The 15,171-nt window shown below is 40.5% G+C and overlaps 1 protein-coding gene across 2 annotated transcripts; it reads right to left on the bottom strand.

The window, feature by feature from the left end:
- Positions 1–1,717: 1,717 nt before the first annotated feature.
- SRSF1 (serine and arginine rich splicing factor 1) lies at positions 1,718–5,722 on the bottom strand. Of its 2 annotated transcripts, XR_003108053.2 has the most exons (5): positions 5,175–5,722; positions 4,577–4,761; positions 4,041–4,213; positions 3,159–3,838; positions 1,718–2,242 (listed from the first exon to the last, which is right to left on the bottom strand). XR_003108053.2 is itself a non-coding variant. In XM_006076237.3 (4 exons), the coding sequence occupies exons 1-4, from the start codon at positions 5,366–5,368 to the stop codon at positions 3,644–3,646; spliced, it is 747 nt and encodes a 248-aa protein (XP_006076299.1). In that variant the 5' UTR covers positions 5,369–5,722; the 3' UTR covers positions 1,718–3,643. The 2 variants fall into 2 exon arrangements, 1 of the variants encoding a protein (XP_006076299.1); XM_006076237.3 differs by having other exon boundaries at positions 1,718–3,838.
- Between the last annotated feature and the right edge of the window lie 9,449 nt (positions 5,723–15,171).

Here is a 15,171-nt window from a genome sequence, read left to right as displayed (position 1 = left end):
GAAAATGGGTTTCTTACCTTCTGTTTCCAGGATGTAGGCTGAACAGCAAGGTGGGTTACTCAATCTGATGTTATGAGAAATAATTCTTAGACACTTAAACTTCTCCTTGATTAGAAAATAAATTATAAGCTCCCTACAACATCTAAGGGGACATAAATACGGAGAAAAGCGCAAAATCCAAGACTGCATTTTTAATCCCAGAAGTATGACTTTCTTCTAAGAGTTGCTAATATAAGTAGAGATTTAAAGTCCATTTCCTAAGACTCTTACATTTAGCTGTCTAGTCTACTCTTACTGAACTGGAAAACCCGGCCCCTTTCATACACAGGTTAAATCCTCTCTAATCTTATACAGCCTACATACCAGGCAAGTAGTATTTTCCATCTCACTTCAATCTGGTTGGGACTACTAAAACTCCTAAAGTAGAGCTCATCTTTCAACTTAGCTTAAATGCACTCAACTTTTGAGTGAGGGCAATTTTCATCTTGGTCCTGTTTCCAAAATAATGAAAACAAATGAATTCAGGGCCCGCTAAAGTCTAGCTCTTTACAAAATCATTTACTCTTGTAATGTCTTACAAAAAAACTTGAACTTTTTGGCCAACTCAGATGAAACAACCTAGTTTTACATATTGTCTACTCTTGAACACTGTATTTTGAATTCCTACATTAAAACTAGTTACTCCCTTAATGGATCTATACAAAGTGCTCTAAAAAATGGAATCCTAATCTTGACTTTAATATCCCTTCTCTTCCTCCAGACATTCCACAAGGTTCATTTAAATCTATTAGCTGGGTGACCTTATGCAAATCTTTAGGTTGTCTCCACTACCAAGATTTCTAGTGTCTCCTAGGTTTGAAATCACATCACCTGAATAGCAGTCTTAAATTCTGCTTCCAATTATAATTAACACTCCAGGGAAATCTTATGATTTAGCTATCTTCTAGGTGCACAAAAAGTGGCCTAATGATTGTGACTAGCTATCAGGAAATCAGAAGAAAAAAGATCAGGAATACTAAGTAAAAACCCCCTTCTTCTCCCAACTCTAAGTGAAAATTTAGCACCAAAGGGCTCCCAAGTAAAGATACAAAAACTAGTGGGTGACAAGATGTCATCACTGCTTTGGTATGTTTTGGATAGTAACTTTATGGTTAAGAAGAGTTCCAAGGCAAAATTCTAAAGAATGCCCAGCTTTTTATTAGCAATGATTCACTCAAATAAAGTTAAATCTTCCAGTGTGCTATTCACATTTCAAACAGTAAATGTAATTTATGTTAAGAATTATAATCTGTGCTGAATTTTAATACTTACCGATTTTTGAGATGAATTATTTTCATTGAGAAACTCAAAGGCTAATAATACCAACATTCGCTAGTCATTACCTGATTTTACACAAAACTCTATGCTAATTACCAAAAATAAGCAGTATCCATAGTCATTTTTAACCAAAGCTTTGCAGCTTATCCTCCAGAAACTAAATCACCCTTAATTTACCACATTACATACACAACTATCTTATTCTCACTTATCTTCCCCTGAAGACTTTTACAATGAACAGTAAGAGATAACTAATACCATTTATTAGCAAATTCCTTTCAAGAACCTTTAATTTACTAACACAAACACAAAAATCAGAATCTTATCAATTTTAAGTATTAACTGAGACTATAGTCACCCAGTAAAAAAATCTTACAAGAGGAAAAAGGACAACCATGCATAGTTTTTTAAAAAATGTTTATTTTTTTCAAAGAAAAACGGCAACAGCCAATTGGAAACCTACTTATTCTTCAACTCCAATTTTGTTTTCTTTAAATTTAGAAGTGACTTACTGATTTACTATTTTAAACAAACCCCCCCTTTCCCCTTTAAATGTTTACCATCTACTCGTGCTGAATCCTTCCAAGGAGATTGCTCCAGCGTATATCTCCAGGTCCTCGCTTTGCTCCTTTTACCAAAAATGCAAAACACAATTCCATCGTGCATCTTAAGGGCTCCAATCGTCAAAAATAGGAAAAAAAAAATCTTTGGAATAGCCAATTAAGTTGAATAAAAAAAAAAAAAAAAAAAAAATCCACACGTATGCGGTTTGGTTGGGGCAGGAATCCACTCCTATGTTCCTGGTAATCTGATCCCGCTCCATGAATCCTTGTAATTCATCCTCCCTATCCTATCCACATTATGATTTGAATCCAATGATCCAGCTCCAAGGATTGGGATCCAGTGAGCCCTCTCCAATCCAAACCTTTATAACCAGCAAAACCAAAAAAGAGGAGGCAAAATGTTAGATACTGTAATCAAAAAAGGTTTCTGGGGAATGATGAGTTATGTCTGTCATCAGTTTAACAGATGTACATCAATAACTATCAAATTCCCCAAAACAAGTTTCTGAATGGTGTTCTGATAAATTTTAGAAACTTAATCATCATAGAGACTAATTGGAAGAAGCATTTTATATTTACAGTTCAACTGATAATGCCAACACTTGTTACTGTACAGCGTATTACAGGTTTTGTGGTTGCAAAAAGTTAAGTAGTTGAAAAGTTTACTGGTACTGCTACCCCCCTAAGTCTAAACTAAATCTAACGCTCCCATTTGTAATTTAATTTGTAAATTAAAAGTATTTTAAACATGAGTCAATTACGAATACTAGTTTAAAGGGGAAGGTGAGACTTAAAATTATTCCCAACTAGATTATCTACACCAGTATGTTGGAACTCTATATTTTGCTTTCATTTTGTCTTTAAAAAATGAAGTAGCAACGCTATATCAGTCACACAGAGGACATGCAGATTTAGCAGTATTGATATTATACTCTATCTGGTTGGAATTAAAGACACCCTGTACCCACATGTACACCAACAGCAGGTCACACATTAACAGTTGTAACTAAGCATTATGACAAATTAGCCAGTTCTTCCCACATTAGTCCCTATTAAAACAAAAAAGGGAAGGGAGCAAAATAGTTACAAAATGGGCAATGTAATTTTGCCACAATTGCCAAGGTTTAAAGAGCAAAGCAATTGTAGCTAAAGGTAACTGCATAAGATGCTTACAAGTGTTTTATGGTAGATGTATACATAATCAATTTAAACCCTTGCCTTTTAGTATAAGGTCAATACTGCCAATTTCATCTGTGACAATAGCACTTGGAGTCATACCATTGCCTCCATTATTGATCTGATCCTCCTCAATCCTCCTTTTGACAATCCTAAAATGATTGAAATGTGCTCCACAATCCTTAATCCAAAGCATTCTTAATCCATCTCTTCAGATATGTCTACAGAAAGACACATGAAAAGCAAGATAAACATAAGAACTTCCCCAGGTAAGATAACCACAAACACCCCCAACATCCCAGTTCACACAAACCAGAGCAGAATAGACATTTACACAATATCACAGTCTGAAGAGCATGGAGAGTTAACTAAATTTAAACAATCCTGGCTATGACATCACTTAAAATACAATTTATCGACATGAGGGGAATGTAGATGTTAGGAGCAAGGGGTATTACACAAGAATGCAATTCAACACTTTAGCCCATTCTGAACAAAACAGTTTGAATTAAAAAATGAAAAGATTGTACTGAATAAAGGAAAACTGTATACAACATGGGTTCTACAAAAAAGTGTCACCAATCATCTTATGTACGAGAGCGAGATCTGCTATGACGGGGAGAATAGCGTGGTGATCCTCTGCTTCTCCTTGGGGAATAACTTCGACTCCTGCTGTTGCTTCTGCTACGGCTTCTGCTACGACTACGGCTTCGAGATCGAGATCTTCCATAACTTGGACTTCTGGGCCCATCAACTTTAACCCGGATGTAGGCAGTTTCTCCCTATTGAATAGACAGAACTTTCGATTGAAAGATCTAAGCTTTCACCTGTCTTCAGGCATGCTGAATGAATACAACGTATTTAAACCAGAGGCACTTTACTGGGTTTACTTGGACACCCTTGCCTGAATCTTACCTTCAAATTCCACAGTTAAGACCACTGTATCCAATTCTGGCCAATAAAAAGAATAAGTGTATAACCTACCTCATGAGATCTAAACTTAGTGTTATCCAGTTTTCGAACTGCATAGGTCATATCTTCTTTCCGTACAAACTCCACGACACCAGTGCCATCTCGGTAAACATCAGCATAACATACATCACCTGCTTCACGCATGTGATCCTTTAAATCCTGCCAGCTTCCACTTGGAGGCAGTCCTGAAAAAGATTTTTTTCAACAATTATTCTAGTATTTCACATTAAAGTTAAGATTTACATTAGAACCAAAACTACTTTAAAATTAATGATTAGTTTTAACATCCTAGGTTAAAGATTCAAAATTCTAGAATTAAAAGCCGAAAATTATTTGTAAAGTAACGATCTTCATATTCTAGGCATTGCAATCTAATTCGCCAAATCTCAAATACAGTTATTCCTGGTTACTGAATTCATCCATGCGACTAAAATAATTTAAGACCTAGCATGAAAACTAGCATTTGTCAAACTGGTCATGCAAGGAAAAGTTTAAAGTGTGGTATCTGTCCAAAAGTGACACCAACCCGCACGGAACGGTCAACTCACCAGAGACAACCACTCTGTTTTCAGAACGCCTGGATGGGGGGCCATAGCGGCCCCGGGGAGCCCCGCCACCTCCACCCCCGCCGCCGCCTCGGCCTGTACCACGGCCGCTTCGAGGAAACTCCACCCGCAGACGATATCCATCGTAATCATAGCCGTCGCGACCGTACACCGCGTCTTCCGCATCCCTGCGTGATTACAGAAAGCCGAAGGGTAAGAAAAAGGACCGGGAGGGGTGGCTAACTCCGTCGGGGAGCTCACAGAAGCCCGCACATGCGCACCGGGGGTGGAAGAGCCCACATGCGCTGCATAATAGGAACGGCCCCTCCCCCACCCAGAAGCACGCCAGGCTCCCGACCACTACAGCAGCCCTCAGCGCCTCAGTTTCCCGCTCCGAGCCCGCGAGCCGGCTCTGGAGACGCCCGGGGGACCCAGCCACCAGAGAAGCCTCACCGCCTCGGCTCCTCGCTTCACTCGTGCACGGGCGATTCGTCTTGCTCCCAACCTCAGAGCCCACGTCCCCATTCTCTCTAAGGCCTTGGAGCATTCCCCAACTACTCCAACCTATATCCTCAACGCCGCAAGTCCCTGGCCGCCTCACCGCGGGTCCTCGAACTCAACGAAGGCGAAGGGCGGTCCTCCGCGGCGATTCTTCAGGTCGATGTCGCGGATAGCACCGTATTTGTAGAACACGTCCTCAATGTCCTTGGTTCGGATGTCTGGAGGTAAGTTCCCTACGTAGATGCGGCAGTCGTTGTTCCCTGCCGGGCCACGAATCACACCACCTCCCGACATGGCGGCGACGAAAAGCGCGGACTCGAGAACAGGCCTTCCCACCAAGCCTAGCGAACGGCAGAGCGAGCCCGCCGCGACACCACGTCTCCCGCGGCCCCTCCAAAATGGCGCCTTTATCAGCTCGGCGCACGGATATGGGGGGGAGGGAGGAAGAGAAGCGGGAGGAAGCAGCTATTCGAGCTCACTGCGCACGCGCAAGAGCGTAACGGGTGTGCTGCGAAAGGGACGCTGGCACACGCGCGACGTCACCCTCCGCGCGAAGGGAAAAAAGTTCCCGCGTTCCCGTTGTGTCGAGAGCTTTGCAAAGGGACTGACCAGCCGTGTGGTAAAGATTTAGGGCAGGGCACTTGTAAAAGAGGGTTAGTAATCTTGTCGAGTCCTAAAGAATAATCAATTTCCCCAGGAATAAGTCTCTTAAAGCAAAGGCGCTTTGGAAGGATTTTATGAAACCTAGCCTATAGCTTTATCCCACCATGCTCTGCGGTGTTAACGGCCTTGGGCGGGAAAGACGCCCCCGGGGGCGGAGTCAAAGGGGGAGGGACCGGGCGGTTGCTCCGGAAACGGGGGCGTCTTAGGAGACTGCGCCCAGTTCGGGACTCGGCGTTGTCTGTGATTCTGTGCTGAGGCAAGCCGTCACTTTGTGTTTCCGCCCCGTCTCCTGTGAACCTGTGCGCTGCCTCGAGGAGTGTGTAATATAGGGGAACCGAGCTTAGATTCCTCAGGTTCTACATCAAGTACCCTTCTACCTTCGGTTCAGCACCGAGCTTTGTATATATTTAATAACCACATTCAACACTGCTTGTGTTAGTGGCGGCGATTCCTGCTCTGACTAATCGGTGGTGGTACCAACTGGGACCCAGATCTCTGTTTCTTTTTTTCACCGCCTATTACTAGGCCCAACGCATCGGAAAGGTGCATTGAAGGTTGCAGAATGAATTGTGCCTGTTACTTCTCCATCCCTTTTCAAAGAACGAGAAAAAACACGCGCGCCTGCCTGTGTGTATGCAGAATCCTGAAGTTCCTTCCTTTTTTGAACTCATTAGCAGGCCTCTCAAGTAATATGAATGAGCCCAATGAACTTGTGAGAACTACTCGGGCCGCTGAAGACCACAGTTGCTGCTCTGGACTGATCTGCTAGTGTACTGGTCCAGGGAGATTAGAACTTCCTACATTTTTTCCTATAAAGACATCTATCTGAAATCTGGATTTGTATATGAAATGCTGGGACCTAAAATTATTAGTGATGAATTCAAATCTGCAAATCAAATCTGCAGTCATAATATGCTAAAACAGATCTGCATCCTAAGTGTAAGGATGATTTTCTTCCGTTTATGTATTTATTTGTAACAGTCCCTCTCCTCAGGGATGTAAGGCAGTTTATAAAGATACTATAAAACATTATTAAAACTAGGTGGAGAAATCTAGGTGCCTTTGAAATTTTTAAAAAAAGATTGTTTAGAAGACATGTTTTTAGTTCTATAAGTTGATTGAATATATTTTAGTAAATGTTTCTCAGTAATTCCAAAATACAAATTTAATTTGCTCTTCAACAGATCCATGGAGGATCTTTGGTAGTCCTTAAAAATCTCTGTGATAGTTTACAAAATTTTGTGTATGTGTGTGTGTACTTTTTTGTCCTTTAAATCATCCTTCATTAACATATTTTATCTATTGCCTTATTTTTTAAATACTTATCTGTTTTTAGTTGGTTGATGATTGGTTTATAATATTGGTTTGATTTCAGTCATACATAAACATGAATTAACCATAGGTGTATATTTGTCTCCTCCCTCTTGAATCTCCCTCCTACCCAGTCCCACCCCTCTAGGTTATTACAGAGTCCTGGTTTGAGTTCCCTGGGTCTTATAGCAAATTCCCATTGGCTCTCAATTTACATATGTTAGTATATATTCATCCACGCTACTCTCTCCATTTATTTCACCCTCTCCCTCATCTCCTCACCCTTGTCCATAAGTTTGTTCTCTATGTCTGCGTCTCCATAGCTGCTCTGCAAACAGATTTATCAGTACCGTCCTTCTAGATTCCATGTATATGTGTTAATATACAATATTTGTTTTTCTCTTTCTTAGTTACTTAACTCTGTATAATAGGTTCTAGGTTCATCCACCTCATTAAAACTGACTCAAATGCCTTCACTGACATATTTTTAAACTGGGCTTGTAATTTAGAAAGAGAAGACCCTGGGAATTCCCTGGTAGTCCAGTGGTTAGGACTCTAGCTTCCACTGCAGGGGCCACTGGATTCATCCCTGATTGGGAAATTAAGATCCCAGATGCCAAGGCGTGACCAAAAAAGAGAGCGAGAAAACCCTGATAATTTTTAAAATGAGAAGCTGACCAAAAGGGACACTGTTTCAACAGATGTACTCAATAGTTATTTACTGAACACAGTTTCTTTCTAACTTTATCCATCCATTTATGATTATACAGGTTGATTTTCTGTTGATTAATGTTAAATCAGTAATAACTGCAGTGATTTAAACATAGGTGCTTTTAATTTCAGGTATTTTAATTCCAGAAAATAAGAAAGACACAAATTTAATTTGATTTGTTCTCTTCCAGTTTGGTGGCTCAGATGGTAAAGCATCTGCCCGCAACGCAGGAGACCCGGGTTGGATCCCTGGATTGGGAAGATCCCTTGGAGAAGGAAATGGCAACCCACTCCAGTAGTCTTGCCTGGAAAATCCCATGGACAGAGGACCCTGGTAGGCTACAGTCCATGGGGTCACAAAGAGTCAGACACGACTGAGTGACTTTCCTTTCTTTTCTTTCTGTTCAATTTAATGCAGTCATTTCTGATTTTGTTCAGTTTAGAGAAATACAAAGTAGAATTTAATAGAGTGAATAGAACATTCTTGTTTCTTTATTGGCCTGTTGTATTTGAGTGTAACCAAATTATAGGTTCTGGGGTCTATGACCAAGGTCATGGATGGCTGTTTATCAAGGTCTCCCAGGATGATACTAGCTTGGAGATTATTACATTAAGAGTGTGATCTTATACTATCAGTGTCCCAGAGTTTTCTGGCATGCTTTAGTCCAGAAGAGTAAAAAACAAGAAAGCAAGTAAAAGTAAACCAAACCATTTGTTCATTTGTTGGTGACAGAGGGTGAAGCAGATTGATTTTTGATAATGGGGATGATCAGATTGTACATGCCAAGAAAACACTTCATCAGGTCTAGAAGGCAAGTCAGGAAGTTTCATAAGTAAGTGAGGAATCAAAACAAAATGAGGTGGATCATTTTGAGAGTTCATTCAGATCCTGGTGAAACCTGATAAATGACTCCTGTCCCACAACCAAGTGTGCCTATTCAAATACAGGAAAAATCATACCCTCTAGATCTCTGTTGCCGGAATAGTGCTGGGTAAAGACTGGCAATTCTCTTTCTATAGGCAAACTTTCTTTAAACAGTGTACTAGACAATTGATTCGAGTAGTTTTACTGACCAAATTAGAGCCACTTCATTTTGCCTCCTGAGATTACATCCTCATCTTAATTAGGGGTTTAGAGTGTTTCTAAACTTCTCAGTTACACATTCACAGACAGTTTTATGGATTGCTCCCATAACCAGCTAATTTACTAAGTATGGATTTTACCATTTTAATTCTCAGAAGCTGCCTTATTTTCAACACAGTTGGTGTATATGTAAAGTTACTTCCTCACAAAGAAACTCTAAATGCCTTCGGTTCAGTCCAGTAAGTATAAAGTGGTGTCAGCACTGTACTGCACCCTGGAGATAATTACTTGGGGGAAAAAAGGAAAAGAAATTCAAAGAGTGAGTCACTGCAAGGGTTGAGATCACAAAACCTAATTTTTCAGTGATTTTCCTAATTCATAAAACTATACCTATGATGATAGTTATGTAACTCTGAACATATACCCCAAATCATTGAATTATAGAAGTAAAGCAAGTGAATTTTATGATGTGTGTGTGTGTGTAAGTTGCTCAGTCGTGTCAGACTCTTTGCAGCCCCATGGATTGCAGCCTTTCAGGCTATTCTGTCCATGGAATTCTCCAGGCAAGAATACTGGAGTGGGTTGCCATTTCCTTCTCCAGGGGATCTTTCCAACCCAGGGATCAAACTCAGGTCTCCTGCATTGCAGGCAGATTCTTTACCATCTGAACCACCAGGGAATTTTATGGTATGTAAATTATAACTCGATAAAAATTTTTTAAATGACTGGGAAAAAAAATATCTTCACAATCAGCAAGATCTCTAGTACCAATGCTCTTCAGTTCAGTTCAGTCGCTCAGTCGTGTCCGACTCTTTGCGACCCCATGAATCGCAGCACGCCAGGCCTCCCTGTCCATCACCAACTCCCGGAGTTCACTGAGACTCACGTCCATCGAGTCAGTGATGCCATCCAGCCATCTCATCCTCTGTCGTCCCCTTCTCCTCCTGCCCCCAATCCCTCCCAGCATCAGATTCTTTTCCAATGAGTCAACTCTTCGCATGAGGTGGCCAAAGTACTGTAGTTTCAGCTTTAGCATCATTCCTTCCAAAGAAATCCCAGGGCTGATGTCCTTCAGAATGGACTGGTTGGATCTCCTTGCAATCCAAGGGACTCTCAAGAGTCTTCTCCAACACCACAGTTCAAAAGCATCAATTCTTCGGCGCTCAGCTTTCTTCACAGTCCAACTCTCACATCCATACATGACCACAGGAAAAACCATAGCCTTGACTAGATGGGTCTTTGTTGGCAAAGTAATGTCTCTGCTTTTCAATATGCTATCTAGGTTGGTCACAACTTTCCTTCCAAGGAGTAAGCGTCTTTTAATTTCATGGCTTGGAGGAGTTCTGAAGTAATTTGTGTTGAAATATGTCTTCTCTAATCTGGAAGTTCTGTTGTCAGTATTTGTATGTCAATCCCTACTGTCGTTTCTGGAGATATATGTTCATTTTACTAGGTAAGAAGAGACAAAGTTTAGGAATACTTGATTCCATGAATAGCAGTTGCCTCCAGAAACCGCTCACCTGAATCATTCTCTGTTCCCTTGCTCTCCTTGTTTTAGTGACTAATATTCTCTGAAAAAAGAAAAAACAATAATATCTCTTTTTATTTCATTTACATTTGTCTCATCTTCTCTAGTAAACTATGTTGAGGACAGATTTCTGTTATAATTCACTTCATTACCAGTAAATTTGCTGTTAAAATGAATATTATTGACTTTTTACTGACTGTTCTTTGAACAAACTGGGACTTTAGATGAGCAGTATGTTGTTTCTATGGAAACTGTATCGTGTTTCTGTCAGTGGATAGACACATGGGTACAGCAATTGTTTTTCATTTCACAGTGTAGTAATGATGGCCACTTTTCAAGCCCAAATAAACCATCTTAATAATACAGTCCTGGTAATCTTATTTTAGGACTGACCGCTCTCATTCTTTGATTCTTCTTGTTTTGTTTTTGGCTAATTCTGCCCATCTTCATTGTCGCATTATGGATAACAATAGTATATGTTTGTGCTGGAAAACAGCTCTTAGAATGATCTGTTACAAAGAGATGTATTTTCACCATGTCTCCCTTTTCCAATTAATACTATTGTTATTCCCTCTCCCTTGCTTCCTGCTTAGTTCTTTCTCTTAAAACATTAAAACTCCAGTTCGTCATATTGTATATATCTTAATTGGAATAAATAGTTGTTTAAAGAATTGTAATGAAAATATAGCAGATGTGCTTTATTTGCTAAAAATGCTACCTTTTGCCAGTTTTATATTAATAGTGTGAGTCCTATATAAGTGTTAGCCGTTAGTAGTAGGAGTAATGATGGTGTCATATGTTAATACTGTTGTCAAGTATGTTAGAATAATTTCAATAAAAATTGAAATTGAAGCTTTCAGAATGTGACTTTTTTTCCCCCTTTATTGGTTTAAAAGATTATCTGAAAACTCTCAGAATTACTTTGCTAAATTTGCTTGCAGAGTTCAATAGTTGCAGCATAAAATACATGGCCCACAAGCCTAAAATACCTGGCTCTTTACAGGAAAAGTTCCTTCCAGCTTCTGGCCAAGAGAGAAAAACCTGCTTTTGTAATTCTTGCTTAAACCTAATTTAAAAATTCAGTTTTGTCATGTTTTCTCTCTCTTGTAGGTGTTTTTGATGGGTAATATCTTGAGTTGTAAGCATAAGAAATACACTTTTTCAAGTGATATGTTGCTTACACACACATGCTTCAGCAACTGTTAGTACAGTTTAATGCAAAGGTGCCCTGTCAGCTTGCCCAACTGAGAAGAGGAGGCCCTACTCTGCTTGAACTGCATTTTTTTGTTGTCTCATTGACTCAAAATTGCTTGTTGTAAGAGTTCAGGTCATTGTTCTTGCATTGAAACAATGTTGCATGCAAAGAGCCCATAACAGGTTTTGTTCTAAGTAAGTATTACTGTCTACTCAGTGTTTCATTTGTAGATGAAATTTCCAAAATCTGTGGATTGTATTCCCCAGTTCTGGGAACCCAGCAGCTCTCAGGCTGGTGCTGCTACCACCAGTGTGGCCCCAGAGGACTGCTCGCTGTGGATACCTGTGTAGTCCTTCCTTGTCTGGTTCCAGCCTGCATCCATGTGGTCGGGAGCTCACCAACTGCAATTCCTTCCAAGTCAGTTTCTACTCTTTGTAGAATCCAGGTTCCGGGGAGGAAAATTTCTTTCCCTTGATTCAGAATCTCCATTTCCTATCTTGGGATTTATCTTTTATATAAGATGATTGAGAATGAGAATGTTTTCTTTTAAAGGAATTTCCTCTCTTTTCTGCAGGAATATACTTCTCCCTCTGCCTCCAATGTTTATGGGCAAACATTGATGTATTTTCCAAAGTCTGGATTGTTCACAGTTAATAACACATGGAGCATGTTCTCACTGCATAGTCAAGGTTCTCACCTCATCAGCCAAACATGGTCCAGTACATTTTTCTTTTTCTAGTTTCTAGTTCTTCTAGTAAGTGATGAAAAACAAGCGTGAATACCTTTATGTGGTCTCGTAGATCTCAGTTTCTGATACAGTGCAAGCCACAGCTTAAACAAGCATATACACATCCCTGCAAAAACATCTACATCCATATAGAGATAAGTATTTTTATCTATATGTTCCTAATTCCCCATAGTAAGTTTGCGGTGGTAAAGCATATCTTTGCTAAAAACAATGATTTATATGCCCAACTAATAATATTCAGCTTCTCAGTCTAAAATATCTGCAGTCAGGAAGGAGCTTTCTTTATAATTTTTCCCAGGTAAGTGGGTGTTATTTTAAATTTGTGCAACTGGAGAGCCCTATTAAGTAGGCTTCCTAACACAAAAGAGAAGAAATAGTCTAAAGGATTATTCATATTTTCCACCTTTGTAGATATACTAACTGCTTATCACCTTAAAATATGTTTTCCTAGTTCAACTAAATCCAGATTTTTAAAAAAAAATTATAGGCATTTCTGTTAATGTTTTATCAAGTCACATTTCTTGAACTTTTCTTATAAATTCGTGGTTTGTGAGACTTCGGTGGTGGTCCAGTGGTTAAGAATCTGCCTTGCTGTGCTGGAGATGTGGGTTCAATCCCTGGTCAAGGAACTAAGATTCCACATGACTTGGGGCAATTAAGCCAATGTGCCACCAACTAGTGAAACCTGAGTGCCCTACAGCTCATACTCTGCAACGAGAGAAGCCACCACGACTAGAGAGAAGCTCCTCCTCGCCGCAACTTGAGAAAGCTGAGTGCAGCAACAAAGACCCAATGCAGCCAAAAATGAATGACTGCATGAGTAAATAAAGGCTTCCTTTAGAAAAAAAATATTGCTTTGCAAGTCCACCTGTGAATATTTGAGGCTCCAGTTACAGTTCCCATCTGACAGTGTACTCTTAAGATTCTCTAATTGCCCTTAAGAGAATATAATTGTCTCTCCCCAGTCAAGGAGACTGTCTCTCAACCTCTCTGACTTTGAAATTCCACACAGTTAGCCCCCTTTTGATATGAGCTATAAACAGGGCTAGACCAAGCTAGTTAGTACCCCCTAAATAGCAGAGACATTACTTTGCCAACAAAGGTCTGTCTAGTCAAGGCTATGGTTTTTCCAGTAGTCATGTATGGATGTGAGAGTTGGACTGTGAAGAAAGCTGAGCACCGAAGAATTGATGCTTTTGAACTGTGGTGTTGGAGAAGACTCTTGAGAGTCCCTTGGACTGCAAGGAGATCCAACCAGTCCATTCTGAAGGAGATCAGCCCTGGGATTTCTTTGGAAGGGATGATGCTAAAGCTGAAACTCCACTACTTTGGCCACCTCATGTGAAGAGTTGACTCATTGGAAAAGACTGATGCTGGGAGGGATTGGGGGCAGGAGAAGAAGGGGACGACAGAGGATGAGATGGCTGGATGGCATCACTGACTTGATGGATGTGAGTCTGAGTGAACTCTGGGAGTTGGTGATGGACAGGGAGGCCTGGTGTGCTGCGATTCATGGGGTGGCAATGAGTCGGACACGACTGAGTGAACTGAACTGAAATAGCTTATAATTTGGTGTCCCTTCAAACTAATGTTCTTAGGTGTTTTTGCACCAATTTGTATGCAACAGTTAGAATACCAAAGCCATGCATGCCCTGGCAGACTCATGGTCTTCCCTGCAGAGCTTCAAGCACTTTTGAGGTCTTAAATAAAAGAAAGTACTTGTTTGGGGATGGCATAAAGTAATAGAGGCTCTCACTAAGCATGATTTGCACTGTACCATGTTATTAAAGTGGTTTTTAAAGCTTACACCACTATATTTAAAAATACCTGTACCAATCAACCTCTGTTAAGTAATGCTCCAATAATAAAATAACCCCCCAGATCTCAGTGGCTTAACAAAATAGCCAAGGATTACTTCCTGCTTATGTTACTTGTTGGCAACCAGGGGTCGGCAGAGGCACTTCCCTGCATATTTTATCCTGGAATCCAGCAATCCAGTGCATTGGAAAGATAAGCTTTGAATAAGATGGATTTTTGTTCAAATCTCCTATACCATTTACTACCTGTGTGGTCTTGCATAACTCTCTTAACCTACTTAAGCCTCTGTTTCTTCATACATAAAATAGGGGGATAATATTTGGGGGATTGTGAAGATTAAATGAAACAATGTGGGAATCAACTAGTAGTAGAGTGCTCTGCCCACAGAGGTGTTCAATAATTAACAACTTATTCAGGCTCTAAACGCCTATGAGCTTGGATTTTCTGGTTCAGGTGTTTGTCCACTTCGCTCCTCTTTGAGAGAAGGAAGAAATGAAACTCAGGTAAGTCTGTTTTGTGACTAACTTGATATTTTGGATGGATAGCTTAGTAGAAAAGAAGATTGGAAGTCTTGCCTAAATTAGATTTTTGCTTTTGAGAGAGAAGATCTGGTCTATGCAGCAAAGAAGTTGAGAAATCCTCCCCATGGATCATGTAGGGAAACAGAAGTGCCTCCTGGGCATGCAGGATGCAGCCTCTGTTGTTGCTGTTTAGTCACAAAGTCGTCTGACTCTGCAACCCCATGGACTCTTGCACACCAGGCTCCTCTGTCCTTCACTGTCTCCCGGAGTTTGCTCAAACTCATGTTCACTGAGTCAGTGATGCCGTCCAACTATCTCTTCCTCTGTTGCCGCCTTCTCCTCCTGCCCTCAGTCTTTCCCAGCATGAGGGTCTTTTCCAGTGAGTCAGTTCCTCACATCAGGTGGCCAAAGTATTGGCGCTTCAGCTTCAGCACCAGTCCTTCCAATGAATATTCAAGACTGATTTCCTTTAGGATGGACTGGTTGGATCTCCTTGCAGTCCAAGGGACTCTCAAGAG

This window comes from Bubalus bubalis, chromosome 3, assembly GCF_019923935.1.
Source record: "Bubalus bubalis isolate 160015118507 breed Murrah chromosome 3, NDDB_SH_1, whole genome shotgun sequence".
Taxonomy (NCBI): domain Eukaryota; kingdom Metazoa; phylum Chordata; class Mammalia; order Artiodactyla; family Bovidae; genus Bubalus; species Bubalus bubalis.
Note: the sequence above shows the minus strand (reverse complement) of the source record. Positions and strands in the feature narration are given on the sequence as shown.